The sequence below is a fragment of the Pogona vitticeps genome, chromosome 6 (genome assembly GCF_051106095.1).
Source record: "Pogona vitticeps strain Pit_001003342236 chromosome 6, PviZW2.1, whole genome shotgun sequence".
Lineage (NCBI taxonomy): Eukaryota > Metazoa > Chordata > Lepidosauria > Squamata > Agamidae > Pogona > Pogona vitticeps.
Window position 1 is genome coordinate 114419328 of NC_135788.1, and position 21973 is coordinate 114441300.

Consider the following 21973-nt stretch of genomic DNA (forward strand, 5'->3'; position numbering starts at 1 on the left):
GCGGGCGCCATTTTTTTTAACCCAGCGGCCATTTTGGAACCACCAATCAGCTGTTTAAAAGACATCGTTTTGCGATGATCGGTAAGCGAAACAGGGAACTGATCATCGCAAAACAAAAAAAAAACCATTCAGACCATCGCAAAGGAATCGCAAAAAGTTAATCGAGGCACCACTGTTAAGCGAGGCACCACTGTACATGGAAAAATATGGTATATATACACACACACATATTGGCTAAGATTTTTTAAAATCTTTTTTTAAAAGATTAGTTTTCTTTATTATGTCTTGGGCACCTAAAAGATTAACATGTTATCATCATCATCATCATCATCATCATCATCATCATCATCATCATCATCATCATCATTTTTGAACTGCGAGCTGGAAGCGACCCTACGGATCATCATGTCCAACTGCTTTCAAGGAAGCAGAGTGGGGAATTGAACCCCCAACCTCTGGCTACACAGCCAGAGACCCACTTGATATATAAAATTCATGGGCTGAAGCCCACTTCTAAAGATGCCCCTGCAGGAAAAAAGATGCTGCTAGCCCTTTTTTAAAAAAGTACCTGCTGAAAGAGGGTAGTGGGGCTATCTTTGTAAAAACTGCATTTAATTGTTATTATTGACTATACTTGCAACGGCATTCCTTACTTTGGAACGAGACAACCTGCTGAAGCCTTGCTTTGACCATTCTCGCTTTTAATCAGGTAACGTGGCCCGGGTGTTCTCTTGCTTTTTCGGGACAAGTCACTGGTGTTAATGTTCTTGCTTGCCTTATTTAAGTTGGGCAGGACAGTGAAGTTGTTGGAGAAGGAACAAGCAGGATCCTGTGCTGCCCTAAATGGAATTGGGGGCCCTTGTGGTTTTTTTTTTCAAACTCTAGACCAAATAGAAGCTGGCTGGATAGCTCAGTGGTTTAGGTTGGGAGTTCGATTCCCCACAGGGCCTCCCGAGGGAAGAGCCAGCCTGGGTGGCCTTGGTCAAGCTGCACAGTCCCAGGGCACCCCCAGAAGGCGGCAATGGGAAATCATATTCTACCTAGAAAACCCTGGGAAATGGTCATCATAGGTCTGCAGGGACTTGATAGCACATGATTATTATTATGTATTATTACATAAATCACGTAGAGCCTTCCGGAGACACCATAGGTTACCATCTCCTGATTTGCGGGGGGGGGGGGGGGTCCTGATATCTTGGATGAAACAAACTTCCTTCCTAAGTCATAGTAAGAGTTAAATAGTAATTTATCCAAGTCCAGATGTTACAAATAACTACAGTGGTGCCTCGCTTAACGAGTGCTTCGTACAACGAAAAATTCACTTAACGATGGCTTTTTCGGAGTGATCTTGTGCTTCACTTAACGATTTTCCCTATGGGCGATTTTCGCTTAACGATTTTGGGACCATGCTTCACTTAACGATGACAGTTTTAGGTCCCCTTGTTTCGCTTAACGTTTTTTTTACAGCCCCGTTTTTGCTATTTTTAAAATATTCTAAAATGTTTAAAAATGTTTAAAATGCTTGGAATCGTTAATGCACCTAATAAAACCTTCGTTAACTTAATTTGGCTTTGTTCTGAGTCTTTTTGATTTTTTTGTGAATTTTTCCCCCCATTGAAATAGGCTTCAATGCATTTCAATGGGTTTCGCTTAACGTTTTTTCCTATGGGGATTTTCACTTAAGGATGGTAATCCGTTCCAATTGGAACGGATTATCCGGTTTTCAGTGCATCTCTATGGGAAATGGTGTTTCGCTTAACAATGTTTTCACATAACGATGTTTTTTTTTTGAACCAATTAAAATCGTTAAGCGAGGCACCACTGTATAGTTAGTTGAAAAGAGAGACAAAAGCTTTCAAACTCTTTCTTATAAGAATAGGAATGGGACAACCTAAAAACCTTGAAGCCAGAGCATGTAAGGCTAAACAACTTGTCCAGCGAAGTAAGTTTTTCAAGCTTTGTGCCTGTTTCAAAGTTACATGTGAGTGCGAACTTGTGTGCGTTCTGGCTGAACAGGAAGTTGAACCTGGTGTCCTGTTGTCAGCCGATCCAGTTCAGTCAGTACAGGATATCGGTTGCCATAAATTTGGAACATCAAGGCAAATATGTGGGTCCTTGGGTGGGTGGAGGAATCCCATGTGCTCTGTAAATTGGAAACTTTCCGAGGATGAGAATGGTCCCATTCAAAGAGCATAGGAAGAAGGATGTATGTGAATTTCATTCCTTGTGATTTGAATTAACCCTGTTCCTGTCATGCTGCTCATTTTATTCCTTGAAACTAATGGGCTAATAACAGTTCGTTATTCCATTGAAGATCATAGCAAAACAGGGATGTAAGTACACTATAAACTGGACGAGTACTTAGCTGAATTGTGGTACTGGAGGAGGCTTTTGAGTGTCCCCTGAACTGCAAAGAAACCTATCCATTTTGAAGGACATCAACCCTGAGCACCCACTGGAAGGACAGATCCTGAAGCGGAGGCTCCAGTACTTTGGCCATTTCATGAGAAGAGAAGACTCCCTGGAAAAGACGCTGATGTTACGAAAGTGTGAAGGCAAGAGGAGAAGGGGACGACAGAGGATGAGATGGTTGGACAGTGTCATTAAATTTGACCAAACTCCGGGAGGCAGTGGAAGACAGGAGGGTCTGGCGTGCTCTGGTCCATGGGGTCACGAAGAGTCGGATGCGACTTAAGAACTAAACAACAACAAATATTGACCTGAAGAACATATACAGTAGTGTATGAAACCTATATGTATGACTTTTACCAAAGTTTTTGTAGAAGTTGGAAGGCTTTACTTAAATTATTCTGCCTGTAGGATCACTCTTATAAGTGTTTGAATACGTCAGAGATTAACTGAATCCCTCAAATGGATCCACAAAAACCTTGAATGCTGTTTAGTTCTCATTATTTTTTTCGATATACTGTATAGACAATATATATATATTTAATGTAAATATATATAACATATGGAGCACACACAGAGAGACACATAAAAATATACAACACACACACATATATAATAAAACATACAATACATATGCACACATCCCTGTCAAATGAATCTTTGGGATTAAACATATCCAAATTTACTCAAATATAATGCAAGTAACCCAGCATGTTCTAATATTTTAATATAAATTCATTTGCTTTTAAATTAATATATTTCTAGTTTTCGTTTAAAAGGTTGGCCGTGGATAAATGAATCAGCGGATACTGAGCTCACGGATAAGGGATCCTATTGTACGCCCGTTTGCTAAATCAGCTTATGGTGCTATAATAAACCCCGCATCCCCACTCTGATTATCCTTTTCTCCTAGACCGGTCGGATATCTACGGTGTATATTTTTAAACAAATCAACATATACGCAACACTGAATCCTGCTTTTCCCTCGGGAAGGCACTTTGACTGGGACGTCAATCACCAGCCAAAGGGGCGGGGCGATATCGACTGAGGGGGCGGTGCTAATGTACAAACCAAGGGCTGGAGCGTCTCCTCTGGGAGAATTATGTTTTCATCACGTGAGAAGCCTGCCCTTTCCGCGACCAATAAGGATTGACAGCTGAGATCATACTATAGCGCAAGGATGAACTCAGCCAATAGGAATGGGTATTTTTTCATCACGTGCACCAGTTTCTCTCTCCCCCACGCCGCGGTCTTAACCGTCCACGATCTGTGCCGCAACCAATAGCGGAAATCAAGAATGACTCAGGACCGTGAATAAGGCATAGGCTGAGCGAACAGCCAATGAAAAGGCAAGAGAGGAGTCACGGGACGAGGGAGTCCCAAGGGGCGGGTCAGAGCGTGGAAGACGGACGTGCCTGGTGGCCAATAAACAGATAGGATGTTTAAAAAAAGCGTTCGTTCGGCACCGGCCAATGAGAAAACACGCGGCTCGTTAACGCTCGGGTTCGTCATCATCATGTGACGGCGCCGCACGGAAGCCTTCGTAACCAAGAGGAGGTAGCGCGTCATTCATCACGTGACGGCACTAGTGGGGCGGCGTGAGGGCGGGGTGGCCCGCTACGCTACGGAAGCCGAGCGGGACGCGGAGCAGGGCGGTTGCGGCAGCAGCAGCAGCAACAGCAGCTCCGCCAGTCCCAGCGGGAGCGGCGATGGCTGCAGACGGCGAGCGCTCCCCGCTTCTCCCAGCCGAGTCCGGGGATGGGGGTGGCCTTGGAGGGCTGGTGGGGCCTGCGGGGCTGCCGCCGGGCTCTGCCTCGAACCCTCCCGGGAAGCCTAACCCGCCTCAGGGTGAGTGCACGCCCCCTCGTTAATATGCATGAGGGACGGGGGGGGAGAATGGCGGTTCCGAAGGTCTTAGGGGGCGGGGTCAAGGGAGGGGGCGTGGCCGAAGCTGATGGGGAAAGATGCTGGTGAGGTGGGGTGGGGGCCACACTTAAAAACCCTGGGTTAAGGCAAAGTGGGAGGGGCTTATGCAGAATGGGCGTGGCCTCTTGCCTGGGAGAAGCTACTATGGGGGGCTTTGGGTGGGTGGGTGGTCTACTGGTGAGATTAGAAGATGCAGTAGGTTGAAGGAATAATCCAGGCCAAAATATGGGGGGGGCTGGCCAAAATCTGAGCATATGCAAAAGGTAACCATTGTTCGCTGATCCTTCTTTGCGAAGGGGGCTAACAAAATACCACAGAAGCACAGAATAATGGGGTCAGGAGGGGCCTGCAAGGCCATGGAGTCGAACCCCCTGCTCAAGACAGGAATCCCAGTCAAAAAGCAGATCTGACAGGCAGTGGTCCATTTTTTTCTTGCACTCGCCAATTCCTGGAGTAATCGATTCCATTGTCGTACTTGCTCTAACAGTTAAGTTTTTCGCGAAGGCTCTCACAGCCGGGATCTAATGGTTGTTGTGGGTTTTTCAGGCTCTTTGGCCGTGTTCTGAAGGTTGTTCTTCGTAATGTTTTGCCAGTCTCTGTGGCCGGCATCTTCAGAGGACAGCAGCTCCCAAGCCAACTACACCAGAGCACAGGTTGCTGTCCTCTGAAGATGCCAGCCACAGAGACTGGCGAAACATTACGGAGAACAACCTTCAGAACACGGCCAAAGAGCCCGAAAAACCAAGAACAACCATTAGTTAAGTTTTTCTTGATATGCAGCCTAAATCCGGCTTTCTGTAGCTTGAGTCCATTATGCGTCGTGCACTCTGGAATGTTCAAGAACGGATCCTGCCCGTTCTCTGAATGAGCACCTTTCAAGTATATGAAAAGTTCTGTCAGATCGCCACTCAGTCTTCTTTTTCAATGCTAAACATGCTCTGTTCTATCAGTCATGTGAACATATACATCCTGTGGTTGTTGTGGGTTTTTTGGGCTCTTTGGCCATGTTCTGAAGGTTTTTCTTCCTAACGTTTCGCCAGTCTCTGTGGCCGGCATCTTCAGAGGACAGCGCTCTGTGCTCTGTCCTCTGAAGATGCCAGCCACAGAGACTGATGAAACGTTAGGAAGAAAAACCTTCAGAACACGGCCAAAGAGCCCAAAAAACCCACAACAACCATCAGATCCCGGCCGTGAAAGCCTTTGTGAATATAGTACATATACATCCAGATTTTTAACTTAAGTTTTTTTTTTTTGACAGAGAAATAAATTGAAAGGAAAAGGAGGCCCAGTGGGAGAGAACATAAAAGTGGTGTGTTGGATTAGATCAGATAGTAGAACAGGGAGGGAGGGAGGAATTGTGAAAGAACTCATTCATGATAAAGTGTAATGTTGGAAAGAATGACCACGGAGGCGGGTTGAGGTGGAAGAGATTGGAATGTTCTAACAACCACCGGTATTGCAGTTGACTGCTTATCTTTTTAAAATCTCTCCCAAGGCTTTCCTTCCTTTGGCGGAGTCAATGATGGGGGCCAGGCAGCTGTGCTGCCTGGAGAGGATCCCCCACCGTACTCACCTATGGCTTCTCCAGAAAGTGGCAGCGCTCCCATGATCACTTGCCGGGTGTGCCAGAGCCCCATCAACGTGGAGGGCAAGATGCATCAGCATGTGGTGAAATGTAGTGTCTGCAATGAAGCCACAGTGAGTACCATGAAGACAGGCTGAGGGTGGGTGGGTTGGGATGATGAGGAGTAGGAGGAGGATGTGAACCAGATGAGCTAGGTTTAACCATGTCTCACCCCACTTGACCTGACTGGTGCAACAGCCAGAGAGCCCTGGGGCAATTTATTTTCTCTTCGCATCAGCTGTTGTCTACCTGCTAGGTGGAGTGCCATGTCTGTATGTCAGACTTTAGAGGTGCTCTCTGTGGTCTCCCTGACAAGCCAATTTAAAAGCAGACTTACAGGATAAAAGCCTATACTGTACTTTGTTTGTAGCTGACAAAAGTTTTCTAGGTTCCTCGTCATTACACCATTAATGATGAGTTATCCATTACAGTGGGATCTCTACTTAAGAACGCCTCTACTTAAGAACAATCCAACTTAAGAACAGCTCCATTTGCTAAATTTTGCTTCTACTTGAGAACAGAAATCCAAGATGAGAACAGGAAAAAAAACCTTTCCTGCTCTTTTTTTAACCTTAGGTCATCTTAGGTTAAAAAAAATTCTCCCCCTAGTGGTAGAGTACGTATTAACCAGCTTTGCATTAGTTCCTATGGGAACTAATGCTTCAATGTACGAACGCACCTCTACATAACAAAAAAACAGCCAGAACGGATTAATTGGTTTTCAGTCCATTCCTATGGGAAATTTTGCTTCAACTTAAGAACGTTTCAACTTAAGAACACCATTCCAAAACGGATTAAGTTCTTAAGTAGAGGTTACACTGTAGTTAGTATTAACTGTTTTCATTGTGTGTGGATTGGAAAGCAAAATAGAAGAGGAGATTGCCAAAACTGGCTTCCTTTCAATGATTTTGCTTGTGCCAGTTGTCATCAACTATGCGTTCATGTTGTAAGTTGACTTTTAGGCAGTTTTAAGTCTCTATACCCTGTGTAATGATTTTAATTCTGTAACAGTGAAGGAAGGAAACTCCGCAGGTGAAACAGTGTGCTTTTATAGGGGGAAAATGCTGTGGGCCAAAGCAGAATTCAGAAGAGGTACTGTTGTGGACCATGGCCTGTCTGGTGCACGTTTGGAACTGTGGTCTAAAGAAAATAATCTTCCTGGTCAGTGGACAAAACAATAACTTGGATGGCCAGGTTTTAACCCTAGACATGTGTAAAAAAATATTGTACGGGTTTTGGGTTGTAGTGACACCTTTTTAATGGGAAACTGGATCACAGGTACAAGCTAAGAGAAGGTATGTAGCTCAGTAGTAGAATATCTGCTTTTTAAAAAAAACATCCTGTGTATCTCCAAGAAGGGCTGGGAGAATTCTTATCTGAAACGTTGCCTTATTAGTCATGTAGATTAAGGTGGAGGAACCTACAGCCCTCTAGATAAGCCATTCTCAACCTTGAGTAATCCAGGTATTCAGTAACCCAGGACTGCAACTGCAAGAAACCCCGGCCAGCATAGCTAGGGATGAAGGCTTCTGGGAGTTGCAGTCCTAGAACAGAGCTGAGTGACACAAGGTTGAGAGCAGGAGCTCTAGATATGGTTGGACGCCAGCTCCCATGCATTCCAGGCACCCTTCTGGGCGTGCCCCAGTACCTTCTCCAGCTGTCCTTTGGAGTGGCTGCCAGGAGAGGGAAGCCAGCTGGGTCGCCACCCTCGGACCAGGGGCCACCACCACAGGACCCCAGGAAAGCCTAAGATCTACCTTTCTCAGGGCATTTTCTGGAGACCATATTAGCACACCATTATTGAATAATTGTTTATTGAAATATTTATTTGTCTTTTTTAAAAAAAACCCACATAACCCAAATCATGCTGCTCAGGTCCATGCAATTCAAGGGAGAAGTGTAGTGTGTGTTTTCTTTAAGCTCCAGCATTTATAGGATTTTAGTTTTTCAACAGGCTAGACATTTTTGCATTTATGTTACTGCTGATTCTTATTAAATGTGAATTATGCTTTAATGACTAGAGATGGGCACAAAGCACTTCGTATGAAGCGCCCTTCCCAGGACCGTCTCCCACCTCGCAGACTGGCTTGAGCCCCTTACTTTGTATCGTGCACTGGTGGGGGTCCTTCTTCTCTGGCAGTGTCCCGATCCAGGCAGGAGCTCGGCTGGCCCATCCCCACCTCCATGGGCAGCCAACCCCTCAGACGAGGAGGCAGGCCAGGGATTCTCCCCACGCAGTCAAGGAGTGGTTGGCTGCCAGGGGAAGGGGAGACAGGCGGCTGGCCGAGCTCCTGCTGGATTGGAGCACCACTGGAAAAGGAGGATCCAGGTGAGACACAAGACAAGGTAAGTGGCCTTAGCCGGTCCACGAGGGTGGGAGGTGAATCCAGGCAGTACCTGTGTGGCTGTGCTGGGTGCTTGGTATGAAGTGGTTCACCAGGCTTTGTGTTCATCTCTATTAATGGCAGTTGAGAAGTATTATTGCACTGTGTGGTACAATAAAAGCTACCTCGGGAATTTTTAAAATCCCGACAGTCTTTTATGTGCAACCTGCAACTTAAGTGTTCAATAGATGAGAAGCAACGGTCTTGCTTTTTTTCCCTTTTTTCTTCATTCTGGACCTCCTAAAGGAAGAAGAAAAGAGGCTGAATGTTTTTGCTCACTTTGTCGTAATATTAGAACTTGGTGTCATTCAATGACACTGTTTGGCAAGACATGCAGACTGGATGGAAGGAAGTGCAGTGTAATTATTTTATATACTTATTTTTATTTATTTATTATTTATTTATTTATTTATTTATTTATTTATTTGATTTGATTTGATTTGATTTGATTTATACCCCGCCTATCTGGGCGACTCGTCCACTCTAGGTGGCTTCTCCTTTCAGCTACTCTGGTGTTGGGCCACCAAACTCGCAGGTATAGTAGTTCAGAATCCGTGTGTTAACATCCATCAGCAACAACCTCCCTCATTCACACACACTCAGACGCTCAGGCTTACACACTCCTCTCCGAGGGGACAGCCGCTTGTGTTCCCCTCCAACTCCAGCGGCAGCAAGTGAGTGCGCCTGCTGTCTGTTGCAATGCATGCAACAAAAGGCCAACATATAGCACACACAAGCACTGTGTATTTTGCTCTGATTTTTTCCCCTTCTCCTCCTTGCATTGAATTGGCTCCACCTGAATCTGCACTGGCCACCACGTGGACCCGTGAGTTCAGAAGAGGGCGGTGCAAAAAATCAGGGTATAATCAAAGGAATCTCAGCGGGTCTAGGAAGCAGGCTGCTGAAAAAGGCAGGTTTGCTGACTTGATTGTTCCAGGAGCTGTGAAGCCAAGAATGGGAAGCACTTGGCCCTCTAGATCAACTGTTCCAAACCTTGGGCCCCCAGATGTTCCTGGACTACAGATTCCAGAAATCCAAAGGCTTCTAGGAGTTTTACTCCAAGAACATCTGGGGACCCGAGGTTGGGAACCACTGACCTAGACATTTTGGCCTCTCATCCATGCTGCCCAGCACGACCCATTGTAAGAGATTGGGGCTAATGGCAGTCCAGATCACATGACTGGTGAATGTTTTTCTGCCTATATTTTTTGCACTGTTAGATGGTCTGCATCTTTTATTCCTGTCTTCAGCTTTCCTTTCATCACTCACAGCCTGGGGACAGGGCTAGCTGCTGCCTTGGGGTTTAAGTAATGCGCTTGTCGTTTCCCACTTCTGTACAGGTCCCAAGTGTTGGGGTTGAAAGAGGCTATTCTGATTTAAAAGGTTATTTAAGACAAGCGCTTTGCAACGAGTTGCCCTCCATATATGTTGGACTCTACCCTCGATCCATAGGGATGGCCCTTGTCTTTTTCCCCACCCTTTTAGTTCAATAAATCTTTAGTTCTGCAAACTCCTTTTCTTCTACTTCCGTATGTTTTATCTACTCCTGTTAACTGAAAACCCAAATTTGGGCCCCGGGGAGGTTGTTCCATTTTAACTGTGCCAGAAAGTCAGAGGACAGGCCTTGGAAGAACAGAATCACTAGTGAAACTAGCAAATTAAAAAAAATCAGCTCCTGGGTGTGACAGATAGCACTGGCAGCGCCACTCCTGCATCTGTCTTGGCTTTTATGGTCAGCATGGGTGAATTTTAGTATTAAAAACATCTGGAGGGCAGCAAGGTGTTTGGAATATTGGGATGATGAATGTAGCCCATTTTGAAGGCAATCTCGGCATGCAAAGTATTGCTGTTAAATTTGGGGACATCCCTGGAGACAGACTATTTTTTGCTTCATATTCCAGTCTTCTAGTCTGCATGGCTTTATTTTGGATTTTCCTTGTACCTTGAGAAACACAGAAACGTGGATGATAGTGTTCCCTCTAGTATACAAAATCCTAAACAAACACGGCTTAAAACTGGGACCATCGCTCTGCAGTGACTGTGGTTTCTTAGTGAATGTGCTTAAATAGTGGGCAGCTGCTAGACAACATTCAGAATTTGAAATCAGATCTGGGAGGCTCGCCTATCTATGCTGTTTCATTTGCTTTCCAGAATGGAGTGTCTGAAATTAAATTGGTCTCATTAAAAAAAAACCTTTCTGGAGAAACCTGCCTGGCAGCATTCAGCTCAGTCTCTCCTACAGAAAGTAAAACGTCATTTATGGTTGTCGAAAACACACAAAGGCGTGGATTGAAAGGGAGAAGACTCCAGGAGTTTGGCTGTGGGGTCATGCCTTTTCTTTGCTAGGGATTCCGGGAGGCTTGATAGCTGCTCTCCTCCTTTCTGCCCCTCCCTGCTGTCAGCAGCATAATTTACTTTACTGAGTTACGAAGAAAATGAAAGCAATGGTCAATCTTCCTTCCTCTCAATGTTCTTCTTTCTGGCAGTCGGTCTTTTCCCCTTGCAGCTGTCTGATGTGTTGGATATTGGAAGCCTTCTGAGCAAAACTTGCATCCCTTCTGTATAGTGTTTTATATTTCCTTGCCCCGAAATATGGTCTTGTCACACATATCGCATGACGTGGCCATGCGGTTTCTGCGATGTGCCCCACAAGGCAGGGTAGAAGGCTGCCACCTTTACGGCTAGGTGAGGCTTGGTTCATCAGGGTTGCCTTTTTTTGAGCCACAGTGCCTCTGCAGGATCTCCCATCACTTGCTAGCTGACCCTTCTTAATTCAGAGGGTCAAGGATTGAGTTCTTAACTTTCTCAGTGCAAAGAGCGTGTTTTACAACGGAGCTCTCGCCCTTCCCCCAATATTGGCTTTGTCTGGAGCTTGAACCCAGGGCCCCTTGACACCCAAGGAAAATTTGTGCCTCACACCAGCCTATTCAAATGTGATGCCCTATAGGTTTTTCGGACTGTAGCCGTCATAATTCCCAAGCATTGTCCATATTTCCTGAGGAATGTGGGTCTTGTAGCCCAACCCATGTGGTCACTGCTGAGCATTAAGGGCATTGTAGTCCAAAAGTCTTGAAGGACACCCGTTTGGGAAAAGTAACTGTCTATATTGCTTCCCAACCTTGGTTAATCCAGATGTTCTTGAACTAAAACTCTCAGAAGCCTTCGCCACTAGCTGTGCTGGCCAGGATTGCTGGGGGTTGTAGTGTAAGAACATCTGGGGACCCACAGTTGGGAACCACTGCTCTAAGCCAATGAACCAACTAAAGCTTTTGGGTGAGATCATGTCAGAAAACTACTTTCTACTGAATAAAATTAAGTATTCAAAAAGCCTTATTTATGGTAAACAACCTCATCAGAGAGAAATATATGTTTATTTTCCTCTAGGAGGGAGCATTTAGTGCTGTGACTCTAATCTGTAGTTTGACATAGTAAACTGTTCAGAATTGCACCTTGACTCTTTAGTGATAGAAGATGAAAAGTTCTATGTTCTGAATTTTAAGGCCAGATTATGTGTCTAAACGATAAACCTGTGTGCCGGATTTCTTTCAACTTTAGTCCTTGTGATTATTCCAACTGTCAAAGTACATTTTAAATTTTAGTTTTCCTCATGTAAAATTGATAGGATTGGTTGGTGTTACGTATGTGTTGGAACACACAGTGACTCACAGATTGTTTCAGTTTTATGTTTAGGATAAATTGGTGAGGTAGTTTTGGTAGAATTGATGATTGATTCTAGACTTTAACAGTAGAAGAGTGTGAGATACCTGAACAATGTACTTCTGCATAGTAGTGCTTTTTGACATAAAGAACACATCTTTGTCAGAATATTCTAAGATTAGCATGGAAAGTTCTTCACCATCTGCTTAATTTTGCTCTTATGACTGCATAGGTCACAGTCCACTCCTGCAACAAATGCCCCGTTCTTTTCTCTTAAGCATTTTAGGTTTTGTGTACGTCTTCTCCCCTCAGTGTATTAGTCATCACTGCCTTTGTGCTTTCTTTCTGCTTTTCCTCTCAAGGCCAGCATTTATGCCAGGGCCTGCAGGATTTTTTACAGCCAAACGAATAATTTATTTTGCAGAAATTGCGCTGTTTATAAAAACTGCAGTTCACTCTTGAGCAGTTGAAATGTTTGTGAACGTTCTGTGGCACTACAGCAGCTAAAAGAGCCAGTTCTGTAACCTTAGCCTCCTGGTGGTCGTTGGATTTGTTGTGTTTTTTCTTCTTGCTTTTCTCCTAAAGCAAGAGATGTGTTTTGGACTTTTGGCTTTTAAAGACTGCATTCTTTTTCTTTTTCTCTGCTCCAGCCAATCAAAAATGCTCCGCCAGGTAAAAAGTACGTGAGATGCCCCTGCAACTGCCTCTTAATCTGCAAGGTGACATCACAACGCATTGCTTGTCCTCGGACGTACTGGTAAGGGAAGAGGGTGGTGAGATTCTCTAACAGAGACACCTCTGGCTGTGTTGTGGTTGAAATACATTTGTCAGAGCGTTTTGGAGTGCCGTGATCTCTAGAACCCAGAGAAGGGTATGTTTTGGGTGTCAATGGAAGGATATTCTGCAGAAAGTGACCAGATGTGTCATGTAAGCTTTTGCTTGAAAGAAAGCTTATTTTTGGGACAGGAAGTTATAAGTACAGTAGAAACCCTATCCATTGAGTTAGCATCCACGGATTCACTTATCTGCTGCCTGAAAATATTAAAACACAAAAATACATATTTACACAGTGTATTAACCAGAATTACCTAATTAGAGGGTGCCAGAGACAATACTATATATAGCTTTTGCTATCTTCACGTTTTTTTCGGCATCCACAGGGTGGAGAGGCTTGGAACTAATCTAGTGCAGATACTGTGGTACTACTGTATTTGTAGCTAGGGTGAGAGGAAAGCAAAGTGGTTGAACAGCATCTGTATGAACCTCTTCTGGCCAAATCTGTTCTGGTGATGCTCCAGGCACTCAACCTTCAGATGTTCTATTGCTGTCTGTATCAAGAGTTTTCTTTGAGGTACCTCCCACTCCATGGAGTTTTCTTCCTTGACACTTTCATTGTTCCTTTATACTTTAGAAGCAGAGGGAAGTTCTGCTATTGACTACGTTTTGTCTGGCCTTCGCTCTTAACTTGCAGGTTTTTAATGATGAAGGGAAAAACCAAGATGTCTTATTTTAATAACCTTATAAGCCATAGTCAAAACCTCATCTCCATAACTTGGCTAGGCCTTAATTAGAGATGTGTATGAGCTGCCAAACCAGTAGTTTGTGCCGGTTCGTTTATCAGCCAAAGGGAAAGACACTGGCTCCGAGTGGGTGCCTGCTGGAAGAGCCTGGACTAGAAACTGCTGATCCCCTGTTTAGCCAGTCAACAAACTGGCATAAATCGCCCAACCACCAATTCATGCCCATCTCTAGCCTTAATTAGCTAATTTGTGTGCTAGAAACATGGTGGTGCTGTTTACAGGGTGGATTTGATTTAAATCAAATTGATTTCAATAACTTCCACCCTGTCTGTAGCACCACCCAAGTCAAATTTAAATTCCAATGGATCAAAAAAATAATAATTAAAACTGTAATTATGATTTAAATCAGTTTGATTAATTAAAGCAGATCATTGTTTTTTTTACCCACCCTGGCTACAGATTTTAAATGAAAGAGCCTTGGAATGGGGGGCAGCGAGGATCCCCAAGTTTGAAGTGTAGTTTCCTGGGCAGTGTGGTTATGGTTACAGTTGAGCCAGTTCATGGGTGAGTCTGGGAAATGCCAAAGCAGAAGAGAGGATTTTTTTTTTTTTAGAAAGAGGTAGGGAAACAGCCGTGCAGCATTGGTCAGAAGGAAACAATTCTCTTAGGGAGTGAAGGGCAGGGTGTTTATGAATGGAGAAGGTAGTAAGTAAGCCAAAACGGGTCATTTGGAAGTGAAAGGGTTTCTTGCGTAATAGGCGTTGTGTGTGTGCTGCATTGGCCAAAAAAGGTGGGGTTCGAATGCTAGGAGTCATAGCATTTTGAGAAGAGACAGATCTAGGAACCCTCAAATTTTAGTACTGAACAGGGAGAGTCATTTAATCTTTTTGCCATTGTTTTCTCCTTTTCTTTCCCAGCAAAAGGGTCATTAACTTGGGCCCTGTGCATCCGGGGCCTCTGAGTCCTGAACCCCAGCCAGTCGGCGTGCGTGTCAACTGCGGCCACTGCAAGAACAATTTCCTGGTAAGGGAGAGGCTCCTGGAGGCTTGGATAGGGGTTGAAGAAAGGGAAAGAGAAGAACTGGAGTCCTATCTCACTCTTCATTTTCAGCCTTGGGCCAAGTTAGAGTTCTGTTGACTGGGATTCCCTGTGTGTAGCGGGGAGAGTGATGGACTGGGCCTCTGCAGTAGAAATGGGCACGAACCACCGAACTCGTGGTTCGTGCTGTTTGTTTATTGGCTGAACCGGTGTTCGGTGCTTCAAAGCCCCGCCTCCTCCAGTGGGCACCCACTCAGAGGCAGCATCTGAAGGAGGCGGGGCAAGGAAGCCAGGCCGCTGCCTCTGAGTGGACAGTCGAGGAGGCGGGGCTTTGAAGCACCAAATCCCTTTTTGGTCTATAAACGAACCACCGAATTAGCAGTTGGTGCCCATCTCTGCTCTGGAGAGCAGGGTTTGAATGCCCACTCAGCCATGGAAGCTGACTGGCAGAGTGGAACCCGTAAAACCACTCCTTAAATAGCCCACTTACCTTGAAAGCCAAAATACGGTCGCTGTACGTCAGGTCTGACTTGATGGCACAGAACTTACACACAGCGTTATATTTACTGATTATTTGTTGCGTTTCTTGCCTGCCTTTCCTCCAGTGAGTTCCAGGGGCCCTACATAGTTCTTCTGTCCCTATTTTTTTCCCCTCACGACAGCCCTGTGGGAATAGCTCAGGCTGCGCCACGGCGCCCAGCCAAAGCTCACTGAATTTCATGGCCTGATGGGGATTTTGAACTCGGATCTCCTGAGGTGGAGTCTAACCCTAATGCCACACTGCGTTTAGGAGAGAGGTCTTTCCTGGAAGGGCCTGAGAGGTTCTTCTGGAGTCCTCAGAACATGAATGTGATGAAACTAATTGATTGAGACAAGAGTTTTGGGCTTTGATCCAGAAAGAGGCCATCGGTTTCACAGCCCTGAAGCTCATTAGGGGTGAACTGTTGGTAAGCGTTCCAGCTAAAGGTTCCTTGCAAGATTGCTGTGAACTGAAATTGGACTGAGGGGGGGGGGAATTACATACTTTCACCTAAACCTGTTCAAAGAAGGGATGGAAAAAGTGGCATTCTTTCTGAAAATATTTGCATGCTATGACCTCGCTCTTCTGTTTTGGCACAACGAAGAATCGGCGGTAGGATTCAGGTGGACACCTGGCCCCACCGCTGACTCAATGGGTGGGCAAAGCTGGAGTTGGCAGGAGAAAAGATGCTTCCTCTGGATCCTTTTCGGGTCGACTAACATTCCTCTGTCTTTTCTCTCCCCCCCCCCCCCCCGCCCATCACCCAACCTCCTCCAGTGGACGGAGTTCACGGACCGCACCTTAGCCCGATGTCCTCACTGTCGCAAAGTGTGAGTTCCCGCGCTTTTCTCAGCCGGCAAATAGTAGAAGGGTGATCGTGATATGAATGTGGGTTTGCAGAAAGAAGGGCCTGAAGAGCTGCCTTTAAGGGCCCAGTTTTAGCAGCCTCGTTGGATGCAGGGAGTGGGGAGCATTCCAGATGAGAAAGAGGTTGAATTTTGAGCCAGAAGCCACAGGAGAGCCAGAGATGAGTTGTGACAAGATGCCTGTCACTTTTTATAGGCCAGGCCAGTAGAGGATACCTCCTCCAGAGCAATATTTCCAAACCATGGGCAGCCCAAGGTGTTCTTGGACTGCAGTTCCCAGGATCCCAGCACAGCTGGTGGTGAAGGCTTCTGGAAACTGTAGTCTAGCGACACCTCGGTGACTCAAGGTTGGGAACCATTGCTCTGAAGGCACAACCCCACAATCAAGCAGGTCACTAGATGTCTGATGGGCTTTCCATGTTCTCTCTCCTCCCGCCAGCTCCTCTATCGGTCGCCGTTACCCTCGGAAAAGGTGTTTTTGCTGCTTCCTGCTAGGTTTGCTAATGGCTGTGACAGCAACAGGACTTGCGGTGAGTAGGAATAGGGTGGGGGCACGGTCCTTAATTGGCATTTGGCAGCCAGAAACTGAACGGGTGTTTGTCTCTTTAATTTCTGGTCCAGATTGTCTAGAATTTTTTTTCCAAGGTCTTTTTTTTGGGGGGGGGGGTCTTCAGTGGCTGCCTTGGGCTCAGCAAGTGGAGGGGGAAAGCCGCCTTGGGGGGGCAGCAGTAAATAAAATAAATGACTAAACTAAATTAAGCCTAAGTAGCTCGTTGGAGGAAAGGAATGACCGAAGCCTCCCAGAAGGTCTTTTTGGATGGTTCCAAAGGCAGTGTGGAAAGGTGCAGGAAGATAGGAGTACCAAGTCCAGCAGCATCTTCGAGGTCACACATTCTTGATCTCTGCTGAGAAACTTGGCTCGCTGCCTCTAGACTCAGATCAGTGACAGTTCTCAGTTTTAAATAGCAGTTGAGTCTGGGTTTCACTCTATTTTTTTTTCTTTTTGGTGTAAAAGCAAAGCAACACGTGCTCCTTCTGTACTGCCCGAGCACTCTCTGGGTGGTTGACAATTTAATTATTCAGGTTACGCATTGCATTCCCCACCCTACCCCCCACCCCTGCGAGCTGGGTATTCAGTTTATTGACCTCAAAATGATGGAAGGCTGAGTGAACCTTGAGTCAGCTACCTGCGATTGAACCCATGTGGTGAGCAGAGTTTTGGTTGCAGTACTGCAGTTTAACTACGGAGTCACAGTGGATTTTCTTTAAAAATTAAATACAATCCAGATGTTCGTATCAGATGTGTTTAGAAGACCTACTGCCTTGTTGGCCATTCCCTACATGGTTGGGCTTCAATTCCCAGCATTCCTGGAAATGCTGGCTAGGTCTAAGAAGAGTTGCACTCAAGTAAAAGCTGGGTGGGATAGGCTTTGTCAACACCGACATGCAAAAAAAACCCTCTGTGGCTGCCTTTATAGTGTCCAGTCCCTCTAGGCATAAACCTAATGTGTGAGCAAAACCTGACACTGGAGCCACAATGGTGCACCCTCCAGCTCTTCCTGTCGGCCCCAGGCTGACCCCCCCTTTCCCCACCGCCATAGCCAACGTAGGATGTTACTCCATTGATGGCAGAAATGCTTACTCATTGCTGCTGTGAAATGCTGTTCCCTTTTTCATTCCTCCTTCCCTCTCTCTCTCTCTCTCATCTCCTAGTTCGGCACATGGGACCAAGCCCAGCGCTACAGAGGGATCTACGCTTCCTGGGTGCTGGTTATTCTCCTGGCCTTGGTGTGCCTTGGCCGGGCAATGTACTGGGCCTGCATGAGGGTCAGCCATCCTGTCCAGAACTTCTCTTGAGCTTCCCCGAGATGTCCTTCCATTTCCAGCTGCTGCTGCTGCTGTCCCAAGCACATCATCTGCCAAGAGCCCATCTACCTTCTTTCTCACCCCCCCCTTCCTCTCTGCTTCAGGACTAGGACTTCCTGTGCTACCTTCCTGCCGCGCCAGCACCCCATTTTTATCAACTCTACAGCTGCTGATCATCCCCACCGGGTGGATGTCTCTCCTTGATCTGCCTCCACCCACCCACCCTGGTGGGCGAGGCATGGTGCCGAAAATGAACTGTTGGACCCAGAGGACCGAAGACGGTGGAAACCGGGGCTCCCCTTGCAGCGCTCCTTTCAGCCCCTCGGGGGCAGCAGAATGCCAATCGGACCAACTTCAAGAGGTCCTTGATTATGCCTGAACATTTGGGGACCCCCAAAAACCAGGCGTCGGGTTGGGGGCTCAGCCTCGCTTCCCTTCGAGAGGCGTTTGAACTGCAGCGGCTACGCTGGGACGGAAGCACAACAGGCAGAAGGAGGGGGGGATGCTTTTAGAAGGCTTAGATCCAAACGGGGCCCATCCCGAACGGAAGTCGCGTTGGGAGAAGGTCTCAGCATCTTGACATACACTACAGCGATTCAGCCGGGACAACTTCAAAAGAACGGGTTTGCCCCTCTGGTGCTGTGGTAACGCTTCCTACCCAGGGCTGGATGGAAAAATGGTACCAAGGAGTTGCTGCGGCATCAGTTGGTCCCTTTTCCTCCGCGCACCCACTTGCAAATTTTTTTTTTAATGGGGCAGATGTAGAGGACATCCAATAAGTTGCAAGGCTTCTTGAACATTCCCGATGTAAGGCTGATTTGGAGCAAGGACGTGTGGCATGGGGGAGATCTCCCCAGCTCTTGAGAGAACCTTGTTGCTTTAAATTGCCAATACCGCATGCCACGGCCGGGTTGCTTTGAACTCCTCTCCTACGACCCCAGGTAATTCCCCCTCCCCAATGTGTGTTGATCACCGACCATCATCTAGGCTCGATCTTCATGTCCCCCGCCTGCCACTGGTGTCCTGGGATTTCGGAGACCTTGTGCCGAAAGAGTCTCAGGCTTCACCAGAACGTAACCTTGGGACATTTTTGTCGTTGCTTTGACTTCCCTCGACTTGGCGTGTGTGTGTGTGCGTGTTTGTGCGTATATTTTTCTCTGCACATTCCTCGATGGAGCGTCCTGATTTACTTTTTGTTTGTGCAATGGGGCAGAAGACCCTCTGCCTTCCTGTCATGCCACTCCTCTGTGCCTGCCCAAAAAAAAACCCTTCCCACCGTTGCACTGAGATTCTCAAGCGTGACTGGCTTGTGTCGCTGGAAATCCTGGGGTCTGTGTCTTGCGTGACACCGCTGTGTCCTCTTCCCTTTTCCTGCCAGCAGCTCCATCTCCCGTTTTTCTTCTTCTTCGCAGTTGAATTTACAACCTTGTTTCTCCGTTCTTCCAAAATCTTCGTTTTCCCCCTTACTTCTCGGCTCATTCCCTTCCGCCACCCTGCATCCGTGATTCCCCAGGGTTTCAATAGGGACGGATCCAGCCCTTCCTTTATTGTTGAGGTTCACCGGATGTTGGGGGTGGGTGGGTGGAAGGGGAGACTGGCCCTGACGTAGCTGTAGAAAAAGAGGGTCTTCGCCTTGGCAGTGCGAGAATAAACCATTTTGGTGACGGGAAATATTTCAGTCTTGTTTGCCTTGGCTTCTTCTTGGCTTCTGGGTGAAGGATCAGTCCCTGCAATGAAGCCCCTGCCTCAAGATTCGGTCTCCCGACCCCGTAGCTTTTGAGCTCGAAACCCCAAAACCTGTTGCTTGTTGCAGCTTGTATATAAGAACAATGAATCTGTACATAGAGCTATTTAAAGATCACTCCTCCCTGGTGGCTGCCTGCCTGCGTCTCTCCTTCTGCCTGCATCTTCTCCCTTCCTGTCTTTCTCCCATCTTCTCCCAGTCACAACAAGGCTGGTCTGCCACCTTCCTACTTCTTCTCCCCACAGCCCAAGGAGGAATGAAGAAAAAAAATGATGGGATGGTTGTAAATAAAAGTAGATTCCATACCTTGACAAGTGTGTTTTGAGAAGGAAGTCATGGCTTGTGTGTTGTTGTCTGTTGTCAGAGAGGGCCTTGGGCCACAGCTTGCCAGCCCAGGGTATACCAGAGAAGGTAGAGAACACCAGTAGATCCAAGTTATTAGGTGACTTAACCATGTCTCTTACTGCTCATCACTTGCCCTTCTTGGTTTCCTAGTTCGCAGACTGGGGGAGGGAGACCTAAAATAACACCTAGCCGCTTTCTGTCAAGGGACTGGAAGTCACCTTCAAGGCTACTGAGAATGCCATCTGTTCCAGACTTTTGGAGATTCAGGCCGAAGGCCCTTCCCCTGAGGTTTGATACACACCTGAGTGAGTGAAGATGTGGGTAGTTCGGCTGGGAGTGAGCTAACTGAATGCTTGGCTACTGGCAACCTGCCCCACTAGAGAATCCTTCCTGGTCAATCTGGCCTTCCAACATGGAACCGGGGGCAAGACCATGTGTCCCCTACGCCACCTCGAGAACTTGGAAGTTAACTTTAAAGAAGGTGGGAAGGTGAGATTTGGATAGGACAGTGGTCGAGGTCTCTGGCCGCAGAGCCAGAAGTTAGGAGTTCGATTTCCGCTGTGCCTTTTTCACAGGCTGGATTGGATGATCCATCCACAAGGCCATTTCCAGCTCTGTAGCTCTTAAGATAAGGTGCCTGGTTCCTAGTTTCCACTTTGCTCTGGGAGGTTGTATATCCATCTAAACGTGGATCATATTTCTATTCACTCTCGTCACCCACATTTGTAACCAGGTAAAGAAACTGCATACACCCTTCCCAGTGGAGGACTTCTGACAGTAACTTTTTGTGAGAACCACTTTGGCCACGGGCAAGCAAAAATAAAAAATCTGTGGGTAGCTATGCTTTGATGAAGAACCTTCAGTAAGGAATAATATAGTAGGACCCCCCCCCCCCTCCACAGCATTACTGTTTGCTGATTCACTTATCCACTGGCTGAAAATACTAAATAGCCCACCCACCCCCGAAATACTGTACCTATTTACAGTGGTGCCTCGCTAGACGATTACCTCGCAAAACGGTTTATTCGCAAGACTGAGTTTTTGCGATCGCTATAGCGCTTTGCGAAAGGGTTTTCCCTATGGGCAATTTTTGCTGATGTTTCAGTCCATGCTTTGCAAGATGACGATTTTGACAGCTAGGTACGCGACTCACAAAACAGGGTTTTTTAGCGACCGATTTTTGCAAGACAGTGATTTTGACAGATGGTCCTTACTTCGCAAAATGGTTTCTCTGTGGGCGATTTTCGCAAGACGACTGTTTTCCCCATTGGAACGCATTAAATGGATTTCAATGCATTCCAGTGGGGAACTGCATTTCAAAAGACGATGTTTTTGCAAAACAGTGATTTTCACAGAACGAAATAACATCGTCTTGCAAGTGGTGCCTCACTTAGCGATCGCTCCGTTGAGCGACGAAATTGCTTAGCGACGCTGTTTTTGCGATCGCAAAAGCGATCGTTTTGCAATGTTTCCTATGGGGAAAATTCGCTTTGTGATGATCGCGGGGAAGCAATCATCGCAAAGCCCCCATTTTCGCACAGCTGATCGGTGGTTCCAAAATAACCGCCGGGGAAAAATGGCTGCCCGCTGTTTTGCCTCACTTTAGAGGCACCGAAAATGGCCGCCGCAATGGAGGATTTTCGCTTAAGGTTAGTTTGGAAGCCCATAGGAACGCATTAAACACGTTTTGATGCGTTTCTATGGGCTTTTTAAAATCGCTTAGCAATGTTATCTCTTCACAGCGATTTTTGCTGCACGGATTAACATCGCTAAGCGAGGCACTACTGTATATGTATTTCCAGGGTGTATTTACCAGAGCTGGCCACTAGCGGGAGCCAGAGGCCATGCAATGTATAGCATTGGCTATCTCCACATTTTTCAGCATCTTCACAGTGGCTTGGAATGAACCTCATGGATATCGTCTTGCTCCTGTAAATTTAAACCATCCATGTTTTGAAACTGTTGCAGAAACCGTTTTGTGAGGGTCCTCTGAGAAATGGAAGATCCATATATTAAGCTGCAATGTTCTCATGAGATGTCTAGATGCCTAATCATAGTAAATACAGTGGTGCCT

At 46.4% G+C, this 21973-nt stretch overlaps 1 protein-coding gene across 1 annotated transcript; it reads left to right on the top strand.

The window, feature by feature from the left end:
• Positions 1–3890: 3890 nt before the first annotated feature.
• Positions 3891–19868, top strand: PIP4P1 (phosphatidylinositol-4,5-bisphosphate 4-phosphatase 1). The gene is made up of 7 exons (XM_072976939.2): positions 3891–4257; positions 5831–6033; positions 12651–12757; positions 14438–14543; positions 15856–15908; positions 16384–16474; positions 17658–19868. The coding sequence occupies exons 1-7, from the start codon at positions 4119–4121 to the stop codon at positions 17799–17801; spliced, it is 843 nt and encodes a 280-aa protein (XP_072833040.1). The 5' UTR covers positions 3891–4118; the 3' UTR covers positions 17802–19868.
• The last annotated feature ends 2105 nt before the right edge of the window (positions 19869–21973 follow it).